We start from the raw sequence: 15,679 nt of genomic DNA, 5'->3' as shown, positions 1-15,679 counted from the left end.
GCTGTAGCTTGCTTTCTAGCTAGTTTCCATCCCCAAACACCATGCTAGATCTGTGTGAGTGGGACAGTTCGTTCCGCATGGCCAGGTGCACTTACAGTGCATTCGGAAAGTATTCAGACTGCTTGACTTTTTATTACATAATTTTTTTTGTTTATCCCTCAGAAATCTACACACAATACCGCACAATTACAAATCCAAAACGTTTTTATTTTATTTTAGCAGATGTATAAAAAAAAAACGGAAATATCACATTTACACAACTATTCCGACCCTTCACTCAGTACTTTGTTGAAGCACCTTTGGCAGCGATTACAGCCTTGAGTCTTCTTGGGTATGACGCTACAAGCTTGGCACACCTGTATTTGGGGAGTTTCTCCCATTCTTCTCTGTAGATCTTCTAAAGCTCTGTCAGGTTGGATGGGGGGAGCGTTGCTGGACAGATGTTTTCATGTCTCTCCAGAGATGTTCAATCGAGTTCAAGTCCGGACTCTGGCTAGGCCACTCAAGGACATTCAGAGACTTGTCCCGAAGCCACTCCTGCGTTGTATTGGCTGGGTGCTTAGGGTCATTGTCCTGTTGGAAGATAAAGCTTCGCCCCAGTTTGAGGTCCTGAACGCTCTGGAGCAGGTTTTCATCAAGGATCTCTGTACTTTGCTCCGTTCATCTTTCCCTCGATCCTGACTAATCTCGCAGTCTCTGCCGCTGAAAGAAATCCCCACAGAATGATGCTGCCACCACCATGCTTAACCGTAAAGATGGTGCCAGGTTTCCTCCAGACGTGAATCTTGACATTCAGGCCAAAGAGTTCAATCTCGGTTTCATCAGACCAGAGAATCTTGTTTCTCATGGTCTGAGAGTCCTTTAAGTGCCTTTTGGAAAATTCCAAGCAGGCTGTCATGTGCCTTTTACTGTAGAGTAGCTTCCGTCTGGCCACTCTACCATAAAGGCCTGATTGGTGGAGTGCTGCAGAGAGGGTTGTCCATCTGGAAGGTTCTCCCATCTCCACAGAGGAACTTTGGAGCTCTGTCAGAGTGACCATCAGGTTCTTGGTCAGGGTTCTTGGTCACCCTGACCAAGGCCCTTCTCCCCCGATTGCTCAGTTTGGCCGGGTGGCTAGCTCTAGGAAGAGTCTTGGTGGTTCCAAACTTTTTCCATTTAAGAATGATGGAGTCCACTGTTTTCTTGGGGACCTTCAATGCTGCAGAATTTTTGTTGGTACCCTTCCCCATATCTGTGCCTTTACACAATCCTGTCTCTGAGTTCTACGGACACTTCCTTCAACCTCATGGCTTGGTTTTTGCTCTGACAACTGTAGGACCTAATACAGACAGGTGTGTGCCTTTCCAAATCATGTCCATAAGGCTGTAACGTAACAAAATGTGAAAAAGGTAAGGGGTCTGAATGCTTTCCGAATGCACTGTATATAGTTGGCTATCTTGGTTTTTCAGAATCTACCAGCAATATAACATGACAAAACTCTTTGGACACTTTAGTACCTACAGATGAGGTCAGAAGCTTACATACACCTTAGTCAAATATATTTGAACTCAGTTTTTCACAATTCCTGACATTTAATCCTAGTAAAAATTCCAGGTCTTAGGTCAGTTAGGATCACCACTTCATTTTAAGAATGTGAAATGTCAGAAAAATAGGAGAGAGAATGATTTATTTCAGCTTTTATTTCTTTCATCACATTCCCAGTGGGTCAGAAGTTTACATACACTCAATTAGTATTTAGTAGCATTGCCTTTAAATTGTTTAACTTGGGTCAAACGTTTCGGGTAGCCTTCCACAAGCTTCCCACAATAAGTTGGGTGAATTTTGGCCCATTCCTCCTGACAGAGATGGTGTAACTGAGTCAGGTTTGTAGGCCTCCTTGCTCACACACGCTTTTTCAGTTCTGCCCACAAATGTTCTATAGGCTTGAGGTCAGGGCTTTGTGATGCCCACTCCAATACCTTGACTTTGTTGTCCTTAAGCCATTTTGCCACAACTTTGGAAGTATGCTTGGGGTCATTGTCCATTTGGAAGACCATTTGCGACCAAGCTTTAACTTCCTGACTGACGTCTTGAGATGTTGCTTCAATATCTCCACATAATACGTATATCCATAATATAATATAATATATCCACATAACAATGGTCATTATGGCCAAACAGTTCTACTTTTCTCCAAAAAGTACGATCTTTGTCCCCATGTGCAGTGGCAAACCATAAGCTGGCTGTTTTATGGCGGTTTTGGAGCAGAGACTTCTTCCTTGCTGAGCGGCCTTTCAGGTTATGTCGATATAGGACTCATTTTACTGTGGATATAGATATTTTTGTACCCGTTTCCTCCAGCATCTTCACAAGGTCCTTTGCTGTTGTTCTGGGATTGATTTGCACTTTTCGCACCAAAGTACGTTCATCTCTAGGAGACAGAACGCGTCTCCTTCCTGAGCGGTATGACGGATGCGTGGTCCCTACTTGCGTACTATTGTTTGTACAGATGAACGTGGTACCTTCAGGCGTTTGGAAATTGCTCCCAAGGATGAATCAGACTTGTGGAGTTCTACCATTTTTTTTCTGAGGTCTTGACTGATTTCTTTTGATTTTCCCATGATGTCAAGCAAAGAGGCACTGAGTTCGAAGGTAGGCCTTGAAATACATCCACAGGTACACCTCTAATTGACTCAAATGATGTCAATTAGCCTCTCAGAAGCTTCTAAAGCCATGACATCATTTTTGGGAATTTTCCAAGCTGCTTAAAGGCACAGACAACTTAGTGTATGTAAACTTCTGACCCACTGGAATTGTGATACAGTGAATTATAAGTGAAATAATCTGCCTGTAAACAATTGTTGGAAAAATTACTTGTGTCATGCACAAAGTAGTTGTCCTAACCGACTTGCCAAAACTATAGTTTGTTAACAAGAAAAGTGTGGAGTGGTTGAAAAACGAGTTTTAATGACTCCAACCTAAGTGTATGTAAACTTCCGACTTCAACTGTACTTACCCGATTCACATCAATCATTGAAGCCACCTGCCGTAGTAGCACCGGTGGTGTCAGTGGACTTGAAGCCTACATTGACTGTGAGCACAGAACCAATTTTTAGCCTCAGCTTCATGGTGAATCCACTCTTCCACTGTTGGTAGCCATCAAAATGACTGAAGCACCAGGGGTTCCCCTCACAAAGCGGTCGAACTTCTCACATTTCGGACAAACATGCATGCCGGTAAACAGTGGTTGTAGTGCACTGACGCTACCATCAGGCCGTTCCCTTCTTTACATCAAAGCCGCAATTGATTGTTGATTGTTTTGATCAATGTAATTCAAATTGCAAAAATAGAAGTGCATAACATATTTTTCTTATACACTGTTGCTAAAAGACCGTTTAGATGGAATTTAATCCATCTGCGTTGTTCATTTTGTGGAAATATATTGTGGAACCTTCCCTTTAACGGCAGCTAGGCCAGGGCCTGGCCAGAAGGGATAGAAATGAGGATGATGATGGTCATTAAGCTTCATGACTCACAGGCCTGTCATACAGTAGGAGAGGAGGAGGAGGGATGGCAGATGGTAATAACAGTAATGTGAATGGAGCAGAGTAAGAGTAGAGTAATTTCAAAGGTGTAGCAACAACAATCCCTCTGGGGGTTAAGAATAGTTGGCTTCAGAGCAACAGTTTTTCAGCTACATTCCCATTTGCCCTAATGCTTGTTGAGTGTGAAGAGTGTTTTATAACCCCATAATAACTTTAAAAAATGTACAATTTCTAACCAAAAGTTGTTTGATCAATGCCTGCATTCCTCCCCACCCCACCCCTTTACACACACGCACACACACACACACACGTGCACACACACACACTTAATTTGCTCACACACACATAACAAGAACCACGCACGTGTAACCGATGTGAAATGGCTAGCTAGTTAGCGGGGTGCGCGCTAATAGCATTTCAAACGGTGATGTCACTCGCCCTGAGAGCATGAAGTAGTGGTTCCCCTTGCTCTGCAAGGACCGTGGGTTTTGTGGAGCGATGGGTAACGATGCTTCGTGGGAGGCAGTTGTTGATGTGTGCAAAGGGTCCCTGGTTCGAGCCCAGGTAGGGGAGATGAGAGGGATGGAAGCTATACTGTTACATTGATGCTGTTGACCAGGATCACTGGTTGCTGTGGAAAAGGAGGAGGTCAAAAGGGGGGTGAGTGTAACCGATGTGAAATGGCTAGCTAGTTAGCGGGGTGCTCTTTTTGGCAAGAAATAAAGGCATTTCACTGTACTAGTGCAAGTGACAATAAAAACTTGAAACTTGAAGTTCTAGGATAGATGAAATGGGTCAAAGATGAAGACCACCAGATGGGACCATACTTGGTTAACCACCCATGGACCTCAGCCATGCCCGTGTGTGTCTTATGATAGACAAAAACAGTAGAAACAATTGTTGAACCCCATAATTGAGGTTAGGGCACATTTGTTTCCACGCTGTGTTGTATTCAGCACGGATGGTAGACATGTCATTTCATAATACACCAGAGCGAGAGAAAAACAACCTGGCTATCTGGGCAGAGGGCCCAACTAGAAGGCAGGGTAGCTCTAATGAAGTCTCTCTTTATAGTGTGAAAGAAAGCGGGAAGGAGGAGAGGAGAAGAAATGTTGTTTTCAATCCCTAGATCCTCTCTGCTTCTCTCTCTCTCTTTCTCAATTCAACTCAATTCAATTCAAGGGCTTTATTGGCATGGGAAACATATTTTAACATTGCCAAAGCAAGAGGAAATAGATAATATACAAAAGGGAAATAAATAATAACAATTTACAGTAAACATTACACTCACAGAAGTTCCAAAAGAATAAAGACATTTCAAATGTCATAATATGTCTATATACAGTGTTGTAACGATGTGCAAATAGTAAAGTACAAAAGGGAAAATAAATAAACGTAAATATGGGTTGTATTTACAATGGTGTTTGTTCTTCACTGGTTGCCCTTTTTTTGTAGGAACAAGTCACAAATCTTGCTGCTGTGATGGCACACCGTGGTATTTCACCCAGTAGTTATGGGAGTTTATCAAAATTTAGTTTATTTTCAAAATCTTTGTGGATCTGTGTAATCTGAGGGAAATATGGGTCTCTAATATGGTCTCTCTCTCGCTCTCTCATACCCTCGTCCTCCCTCCCGGCAGGGTAGTCCCCTGATGCAGCCGGGCTCGAGTTCGGGTTACAGCTCAGCACCGGGCCCGCCCCCACACCATGGCCCCTCCCTCACCCCATGGCCCCTCCCCACTTGTTTACATTCCTCAAAGTCCCCCCTGTGTGGAGTGCAAATACTCTCACCTTCCTTCTCACTGCTAGCAGGACCAGTATGTGTGTGTGGGAGCCTACTATCTGTTTGCTAAACTTCACAGTCCTTATTTATCCCCTCCTGCTCTCCATATCTTCCCTCTATTTCTCAATTTTGTTATGCGGGAGATGGTAGTTGTCTACTGCTTGCACTTATTTACCTGCAGCCGGTGAAGGAGAAGGTAAGAGCTGTGGCTGCATTCTATTTTGAAGAAGGGGGCCTTGAGGGAATAGGAAGAAGGGGGAGAGAAGTGGGAGGGTAACATACTCAGGCACCAGAGGGAGAGAGCGAGAGAGAGGAGGGAGACATCTGTCTTCAGAATTGTTACTACCTTTGCGTTGTAATGTTGTAGAGGGATCTGTTGGAATCCTCCTAGGAGTTTTGTTCTGACCTGGAATGTAGCCTGCTGAGGAGGCCTGAGACTTGCTGTAGAGAGCCGGATGTGAGTTCAAGAGAACCCTGTGTGTGTGTGTGTGTGTGTGTGTGTGTGTGTGTGTGTGTGTGTGTGTGTGTGTGTGTGTGTGTGTGTGTGTGTGTGTGTGTGTGTGTGTGTGTGTGTGTGTGTGTGTGTGTGTGTGTGTGTGTGTGTGTGTGTGTGTGTGTGTGTGTGTGTGTGTGTGTGTGTCTGTGTCTGTGTGTGTCTGTGTGTGTGTGTGTGTGTGTGTGTGTAGCAATGTAGGGGGAAACCAGCATAAGGCAGGGTAGAGGAGGAGGGTATCTTTTATCATGCGTGTCTGGTATTCAGATCCTACAACAGCCCTATTGGCTTGACTGAAAGGAAAGTACTTAACGCACCAGATTGAGACAGAGGCACCAGGGTCATGTTGCTAACTCTCCTTTGTTGAGCTAGAGGAGAGTGACACTGATTGTGGAATGGCGCTTTTACCCACGACTTCAACACAGCCTTTGCTTGCACATGGAATACGTCTAATGCATTGAACTGCATTCTGTAAGCACCGATTGCTTGTCTTGTTAGCTAGCTAGAACTCTTTCATTTTTTCTTCAGTAATCTATTCGAGGAATGAGTGAGGGCGATGGATTTGACTGTGCTGCTTTGATCTCTGACTGTGGTTGTATTTTTCTGCCCCGGGTTTAACTGTGCTGTTTAGACATATGTTGGAGGGTCAAAGGGTAGTGGGGATGGGTTGGTAAATCACCCCACAGTGAGGAATGCAGAGATCAAACACTGTGACTGACTGACTGACTGGGGACTAAACATCACTTTGTCTCTCCTATATCAGCACACAGAGAGACAGATGGATGGCTTCTTGGCTTTCATCACCAGTTAGTTATATAACCTGAACATGAGGAACACCGTACAGCACAATGTACAAATGAGAGTTATAGGTTTTTCATTCGCAAAATAATGTGGCTGATGGTTAGAACTTGGGAGTTTTTGGAGTGGGATCAACTCTAGCCTAAATCATTGTTGGTTGGTGATACTTTTGTGGTTTTATTTAATCAGAATGGTTAGATTTTGTGATTAGTTTGTTTTGGTTTGAGATTGAGGGGAGACCATTCTGTGCTGCACTGTTGTCTAGAAGAACACTCTTGTCGTGTGCAGTTGAAGTGCTGATAATTCCCTTGCTTTGTTGTTCTTACAACCTGTAGCCTGCTCATTGTCCACCAGCTCTGGAAATGTGGCATACTTTTGAGTTAATGTGTGTGTTCATTTGAATGTTTGTGTGTCAAAAGGTGTGAGTTTGTGTATCCCTGTTTGTTTTTATCAGCGAGCTGTACTTGTTCATTCCATGTGATTGTGAATGTGAGAACTTATTTGTGTATGTGAGAACGTGATCGTCTTTGTGGTCATGTGAGCGTCTTTGTGGTCATCCACCTGTATGTGTGTGTGTCCATGTGTGGTCATGTCTGTGTGTGTGTCTCCGTACCAGCTGACCGTTTGAAGACGCTCCATCTCTTGTCGTTCCAGTGCCTCGCTCTCAGGGCCTGGCCCAGGACAAAGCAGCCCTGTCCAAGAGGAGTGCTAACGGGGGAGGATCCACCAACATGACCCTGAGCCGTGGAGCCCACCGAGCCACCTCTATCACCAGCAGCCCCGACCACAGCGACCACGCCCTGTCAGCCAGCAGCGACTCAGGCCTGTCCAGCACCTCCCTGTGGACCGACCGACCCCCAGCTCCCATCACCACCAGCACCAGGTCCCAGCAGGGCCCCAGCCGCCAGGAAAAGGCTCAGCTGAAGCGCCTGCTGAGTGGGTTCGGCTTGGAGGAACCCTCCCGAGAGGTTGAGGAGATGTCTGAGTGCGGAGGTGGAGGGCCGGGAGGGGTGGCCTTCCAGAGACTGGTCCAAGTCCAGGTGCATGTCGTCGGAGACCCGCGGCCCCCCAGGGAGAGGGAAACAGACATCCTGGATGACCTGGTCCTCCTGTCGGGTCACGACCTGCACAGTGTGGACAGCCTGGGAACCCTGTCATCGTCCTGCCACAAGAGCAGCCAGAATTCCCTGCTGTCAGATGGCTTTGGCAGCCCCGGGGGAGAGGAGCTCCAGCACCAGCACCCAGCCCCTGCAGCCATGGAGGAGTACGAGAGGGCCTACGCTGAGGCCCGGAGGGGCTGTCTGGGCCAAAGGAGTGCTTCGATCTCTGCCTCCACCCCAGCCAGCACTGTTCCCATGCCCAAGCAGCAGGTCTACCTGCAGGGCAGCTACTCCACACACACCTGGGTGCGCCAGCAGCAGATGGTAGCAGCCCATCAATATGCTTACCTGCAGGCCGAGGAGGGTGAGGAAAGGGACAGGTACCCAGGGGACAACAAGCAGCAGGAGGGAAGCCCACCCAAACCACCAGCCTCTACAGTGCCACAACAAAGCTCCGTGCTGAGGATGGACACTGCTGTCCAGAGAACGGTGATGGCCCTGCCACAAACTCACAATGAGCAGTCTCCTGCGGTCATCAACAAGAACAAGCGAGACGAGGAGTTCAACTCTTTGACCGTGGACATTGATAACTCCATCGACCAGCTCAACCAGTTGATTATAGACCTGGACCCCACGTTCATGCCGGTCCCCACACGCTCCAGCTCGGTCAAGAGGAACGGAGGTACAGGGATGCACGTGAATGGCTCTGCCACCACCACCGCCACCTCAACAAGCTGCCCCAATGGAGTCAGTCACAGACTCATGGATAACAGTACAACCCCACTGCAAAGCACACAGCAGTCAGGTAAGACAGACAGAAAGCTCTGGGTGTGGTGGTGGTGGTGTGGTGTGGTGATATGAATGGTGGTGGTTAGGGATGGGTGATATGGCCAAAATCTCATATCCCGATAAAGGTCACTTCACCTCCCGATAACGATACATATCACGATATAGCACATTTTCTGTAAATTCAATTTATAAATAAGCATGTAACAAAATATAAAATATGAATGTATAAAATCTAAAAAGGTAAATAGAAAACACTTCAACTATAGTTGCAAACAAAATAAATATAGGCCTAAAATATATCTATATTTTTGGGGGGCCTTGCCTGTTTTGCATGTTATTTGGAATTAATACGTGTCACATATCAATTTGCATTTGGTACCTTGGCTCGAGTGTTAGCACCAACTCACGAAACCCCTGTTTCACGACCGTGTAAATTGGGGCCATGTCTTTGCTGATGTAAGTTGTAACGGCAGCTGTTATCTCCGTCCATCTTCGTGATTCTTTGCCATATGGTGTGCCGCGGGAAAAAGCCTCTTGCAACTGAGTCAGGGTTTTGTTTTGAGCACTTGACTGTACTTTTTTGGGGTCTCATCCGTAGACTCTCTCTGTACTGTTTCACATGATTCTTGCGTAGGTGGTAAAATAGTGGTGTTTGAGCCTGTTGTTGGTACCGGCCTGCGGCATATTTTGCAGTGGACGGTTTTCTGGTCCGTGTCAGACTTTTTATATCCAAACCACGTCCATGCGACCGAAGTTGCCCCTCTTTTAGGTACGAGCTCCGTGTCTCCATGCTCTGTGTAACGTTCACTCTCTTCCATGTTTGTTTGTGTTGCAAATTTCCGCAAAGCGTTGTCCAATTGACGAAAAATATTGCCGTACAGAGTGTGATTTGCGACACAAATAGCAAAGCTTCATGAAAAATGGTGGTGGCAGGAAATCAATGAGACAGTCAGATTTGGTAATGCATCTGTTCTGGGAGAACTTCAACATGAAATCCTCACTTCTCTTACAACATAGTGTTAACTTTAGCAAAACACACGTTTGCTCTCTCTCCCACCTGGAGGGCTGTTTGCCAGTGTAAATAGCAGGGTTCCTGACAGCTTTTCAGATGTTTTCAGCTTGTTTTTGAGTCAGAGGCCATTGTCGAGGCTTGTCTGTGTACAGCTATCTCACTCAGGAATCAGAGGGAGAGAGAAGGCTGTCATCAGCTCTGTAGATCTAGGCTCACACATCTCTAGAACATTCATACATGTGTGACACTATACTGCTGTCATGGAATGTCTTTGAAAGTTCCTCACACGTTTTCAGGCCCTACTTGTCATTTGCTCACTGAAGCCGCTTTTATCAGTAGAAACACCAGCTTTATGTTTCTTGCTTTCAGAAAACAGTGTCTTCATGTTAAAGGGAATATTCCAGCTGTCGGTGTCAGCAGGTCCCCTTGCATGTTATCCATCTAAAATAATAAAAAAACAGAAGTGGAGGAATATTCTATCTTATTGTATGTTTTGAACATTGCAATAGTTTTACACAAAAACCCTTGGCTTATCTTTAGTTCAGAGGCCAAATATTTCCCTCTGGCAGTCTGGATATTATTTTGGTCTATTATGCCCTTGTTCATGGACATAGACGTTGATTCTGAAACACTGTGCCAAAGAATCCTAGGAGTGTTCAGTGCTTATCAGTGACTGAAAAGTAGCCTACGTCTCCCACCAGCTTTGGATCTTAGCCATTCACAGTATTTTGGTCTGTAATCTCTAACCAGCTAATTTCATTATCTCACTTTTGTTCGTTTCCCTCTATTAGTGATATGTACAGTATCTTGCAGATAACTATTCAAATGTACAGATTTAATCTTACGCACTTACTAAAACCACAAATGTTTTGTGGCCGTGTCTTCTCAGTTGTTGAACTTGTGAATGTTGATGACTCAAGTACAAGCATGCAGTGCAGTTCATTGGCTCTGGAACTGTGGTCCACCATTTTGTTTCTACCTGGAGTAAGTGAGTGCGGTCTGGCTGTCAGTAGAGTGTGAATAACGTTAAGATATGTACCAGGAGCAGCCAGGGGGCACATAAAGAGGTTAGCGCAGCACGGGGAGGAGGGCCCTGGAATTTCCAAGAGAGGAACAAGTGTGCCTGCCCTGAGGCATCGCATTTTCCATCCGATTTCAGAGACTTGTACCTGTCTGTGCATATCCGGTACATACAGTGGAACATCCAGACTGACACACACACAGCACAGTACAGAAACATATACAGATGTAGCACCTTAATTTGATCACTCTTGTTGCTGAGAAATTTCCTGCGCAGCAGGAAATGCAAACGTGTAGTGTATTTGAGCTTTAAAAAGGCTTCATAACTTTGTAATTTCCACTTTGAAATTTCAGACTTGATTTGCCCTAACAAAAAATGTATCAACACCAACAGAAATGTCCATTAATTATAATCCACATAATAATTCACATTTCCTGTTGCTAAATGAGGATTTTCCTGCTGTAGCAAACTGGAGGAAATTTAGATCCTATATCTGTATATTGAGTCTGTCGATGTGTAGATGAATAATGATTAGTGTTAAGGTGAACATAGTGTGCAGGTGAGTTGTTAAGGCTAAAGTGTGATTCATGTGACTAACAGTGGAAAGGGAATAGCTTTTTGGTTCAGGGACAAGTCATAATGTGACTGTACATACAGTACAAATCAAAAGTTCGGACACACTTACTCATTAAAGCTGTCATCAAGGCAAAGGGTGACTACTTTGAAGAATTCCAAATATAAAATATATTTGTTTAACACTTTTTTGGTTACTGTATGATTCCATATGTGTTATTTCATAGTTTTAATGTCTTCACTATTATTCTACAATGTAGAAAACAGCAAAAATAAAGAAAACCCCTAGAATGAGTAGATGTGTCCAAATTTTAGATTTGTACTGAATAAGTACACACGACTTGGAAAGGTACCTCTGTTATGATAATGTTTTACATGTATGGGCAAAATCACAAATTGTATCTTAACAGACAGACATAACTGCTGTAGCCATAGATCACATGTGTAACGCAGCTGTATAGAAGACATACACAAACACTGGCACACTCAAACACTCCACATAAAACATTCTGAACATTACAAGCAAACTCACTCTACGACACAGCTACGACACTGTTGTGTACAACTTAAGCCCAATTATAAATGCATGAATAGAGTTGTGTTTTGACTCCTTTTCTTTGTTGAAATAGGCTAAGTACTGTCGTACTTCAAATCAAATTGTATTTGTCACATGCGCCACATACAACAGGATTAGACTTAACCGTGAAATGCTTGCTGACAAGCCCTTCCCAACGATGCAGGGTAAAAAAATATATAATAAAAGAAAAACAGTAACACAAGAGGAATAAAATACACAAGAATGTAGCAATACATTCCAGATCAATGTGCAGAGGTATGAGGTATTTGAGGTAGATACAGTGGTTTGCGAAAATATTCACTCCCCTTGGCATTTTTCCTATTTTGTTGCCTTACAACCTGGAATTAAAATATATATTTTTGAGGGTTTGTATCATTTGATTTACACAACATGCCTACCACTTTGAAGATGCAAAATATTTTTTATTGTGAAAATGTCACGTTCGTTGATGGAACGATCGGACCAAGGTGCAGCGTGGTAGGTGTACATCTTTCTTTTATTGATGACACCGAAAAAACAACAAATACAAAACGAAACGCACAGTTCTGTAGGGCTGGAAAGCAACAGTACAAAAACAAGATCACGGAAGGAGAGTTGTATGGCATTAAAGCTCGCCTGGAGGGTTGTTAACACAATGTCCAAAGAAGGGCCTACAATACTTTGTAGAGCAACCTTTTGCGGCAATTACAGCTGCAAGTGTCTTGAGGTATGACTCAATAAGCTTGGCACATCTAGCCACTGGGATTTTTGCCCATTCTTCAAGGCAAAACTGCTCCAGCTCCTTCAAGTTGGATGGGTTCCGCTGGTGTACAGAAATCTTTAAGTCATACCACAGATTCTCAATTGGATTGAGGTCTGGGCTTTGACTAGGCCATTCCAAGACATTTAAATGTTTCCCCTTAAACCACTCGAGTGTTGCTTTAGCAGTATGCTTAGGGTCATTGTCCTGCTGGAAGGTGAACCTCCGTCCCAGTCTCAAATCTCTGGAAGACTGAAACAAGTTTCCCTCAAGAATTTCCCTGTATTTAGCACCAATCCTTAAATTCTGACCAGTTACCCAGTCCCTGCCGATGAAAACATCCCCACAGCATAATGCTGCCACCACCATGCTTCACTTTGGGGATGGTGTTCTCAGGGTGATGAGAGGTGTTGGGTTTGCGCCAGACATAGCATTTTCCTTGACGGCCAAAAAGCTCACTTTGAGTTTCATATGACCAGAGTACCTTCTTCCATATGTTTGGGGAGTCTCCCACATGCCTTTTGGCGAACACCAAACGTGTTTGCTTATTTATTTTCTTTAAGCAATGGCTTTTTTCTGGTCACTTCCGTAAAGCCCAGTTCTGTGGAGTATACGACTTAAAGTGGTCCTATGGACAGATACTCCAATCTCCACTGTGGAGCTTTACAGCTCCTTCAGGGTTATCTTTGGTCTCTTTTTATCCTCTCTGATTAATACCCTCCTTGCCTGGTCCGTGAGTTTTGGTGGGCGGCCCTCTCTTGGCAGGTTTGTTGTGGTGTCATATTCTTTCCATTTTTTTATAATAGATTTAATGGTGCTTCGTGGGATGTTCAAAGTTTCTGATATTTTTTTATAACCAACCCTGATCTGTACTTCTCCACAACTTTGTACCTGACCTGTTTGGAGAGCTCCTTGGTCTTTATGGTGTCACTTGCTTGGTGGTGCCGCTTGCTTAGTGGTGTTGCAGACTCTGGGGCCTTTCAGAACAGGTGTATATATACTGAGATCATGTGACAGATCATGTGACACCTAGATTGCACACAGGTGGACTTTATTTAACTAATTATGTGACTTCTGAAGGTAATTGGTTGCACCAGATCTTATTTAGGGGCTTCATAGCAAAGGGGATGAATACATATAAATGCACCACTTTTTTGTTTGTTGTTTTTTAGAATTTTTTGAAACAAGTTATTTTTTAATTTCACTTCACCAATTTGGACTATTTTGTGTATGTCCATTACACGAAATCCAAATTAAAATCCATTCAAATTGCAGGTTGTAATGCAACAAAATAGGAAAAACGACCAAGGGGGATGAATACTTTTGCAAGGCACTGTATGTACATGAAGGCAGGGTAATCTGACTAGGCAGCAGGTTGGATAATAATAAGAGTAAAATAAAGAGCAGCAGCAGCAAATCCCCTTTTTTACATACGGGCCCTTCCCAACAATGCAGAAAGATTTTTTTGTTGTTGAAATAGTACAAAAAAAATTACTGAGTGGATAACAAAACCCTAACCCAAATCATGATATCAACCTTGGAATGTATGTTATGTCTCTACAAAGTGAGGTCTCCCAAAAACAGAAAAAGATAACAACACCCCAAAAATGACAGTGTTTACAAGCCGAAGGGCAATGAAGACATCCCACCTAAGATAGGACGTTAGAGAGGTGATAGTGAGAGTTATTAGCAGTGTTAGTCTCTCACATGGTAATGAGATCGCCATTCATTCAGATCCCTCTCAATGAGCTCAACTCCCCATGATGCCTCCTTAGGGACCATACACTCTGCATCAAATGTTGATTTGACGACATATTTGCGCAGAATCAATTTGCAAATTTCAGACGGCACTCTGTTCAGAGGTGTACCTTAGACCGCTCTCAGCCAGCAAACGCTACCAGTGTGTCCCCCCACAAGCTCACCCACCCACAGCAGAGACAAACAGAGACAAACTTCCAGTCGAAGCTCACATCCACTTCAAGACCCTCGTGCTTGCCTACAGAGCTGCAAGGGAAACTGTCCCTTCCTACCTTCAGGCTATGCTCAAACCCTACATCCCAACCTGAGCACTCCGTTTTGCCACTTCTGAACTCTTGTCCCTCCCACCCCTACAGGGGTTCAGCTCCTGCTCAGCCTAGTCAAATCTCTTCTCTGTCCTGGCACCCTAATGGTGGAACAAGCTTCCCCCTAACGTCAGGACAGAGGAGGTTCTGCCCATCTTCTGAAAATGTCTGAAACCCTACCTCTTCAAAGAGTATCTTACATAACCTACTAGTACTGACTTTGCTGATAACTACTTTGTTGATGGAAAATGTACTTACTACAACTGTGATATGTGGTTGTCCCACCTAGCTATCTTGAGATGAATGCACAAATTGTAAGTCGCTCTGGATAAGAACATCTGCTAAATGTAAAGGTACTAAGGCACAGGCATGCCGAGCCTGACTGAAACATACTGGTTTAGAAAAACGGACACACATTTAAAAAATAAAAATGCTGACTATCCAAATGCTGAAATCCAAAAGTCCAAAATAAGACACCATGACAGTCACAACAACCTACACGCACACACCAACACACACACCTCCGCCGGCTGTGCCTTCAGAGAATGTGTGTGTGTGTGTGTGTGTGTGTGTGTGTGTGTGTGTGTGTGTGTGTGTGTGTGTGTGTGTGTGTGTGTGTGTGTGTGTGTGTGTGTGTGTGTGTGTGTGTGTGTGTGTGTGTGTGTGTGTGTGTGTAATCATCCTGTGCATTAGTACAGTCTTGGCCAAAAGTTTTGAAAATGACACAAATATTAATTTTCACAAAGTCTGCTGCCTCAGTTTGTATGATGGCAATTTGCATATACTCCAGAATGTTATGAAGAGTGATCAGATGAATTGCAATTAATTGCAAAGTCCCTCTTTGCCATGCAAATTAACTGAATCACAAAAAAACATTTCCACTGCATTCCAGCCCTGCCACAAAAGGACCAGCTGATATCATGTCAGTGATTCTCTCGTTAACACAGGTGTGAGTGTTGACGAGGACAAGGCTGGAGATCACTCTGTCATGCTGATTGAGTTCGAATAACAGACTGGAAGCTTCAAAGGGAGGGTGGTGCTTGGAATCGTTGTTCTTCCTCTGTCAACCATGGTTACCTGCAAGGAAACACGTGCCGTCATTATTGCTTTGCACAAAAAGGGCTTCACAGGCAAGGATATTGCTGCCAGTAAGATTGCACCTAAATCAACCATTTACAGGATCATCAAAAACTACAAGGAGAGCGGTT

At 44.1% G+C, this 15,679-nt stretch overlaps 1 protein-coding gene across 4 annotated transcripts in view; it reads left to right on the top strand.

Annotated features, from left to right (window-relative positions):
- Nucleotides 1-15,679, top strand: part of LOC139550658 (tensin-3-like) — a 68,530-nt gene that overhangs the window by 21,938 nt on the left and 30,913 nt on the right. For all 4 annotated transcript variants that reach the window (XM_071361682.1, XM_071361681.1, XM_071361679.1 and 1 more), the window contains exon 13: nt 7,252-8,502. In XM_071361682.1, the coding sequence (XP_071217783.1) occupies nt 7,252-8,502 (1,251 nt within the window). The remainder of the gene's footprint in view (nt 1-7,251; nt 8,503-15,679) is intronic.

Source organism: Salvelinus alpinus, chromosome 23 (assembly GCF_045679555.1).
Source record: "Salvelinus alpinus chromosome 23, SLU_Salpinus.1, whole genome shotgun sequence".
NCBI lineage: Eukaryota > Metazoa > Chordata > Actinopteri > Salmoniformes > Salmonidae > Salvelinus > Salvelinus alpinus.
The sequence above is the reverse complement of the archived record's forward strand: the minus strand, read 5'-3'. Positions and strand labels throughout refer to the sequence as shown.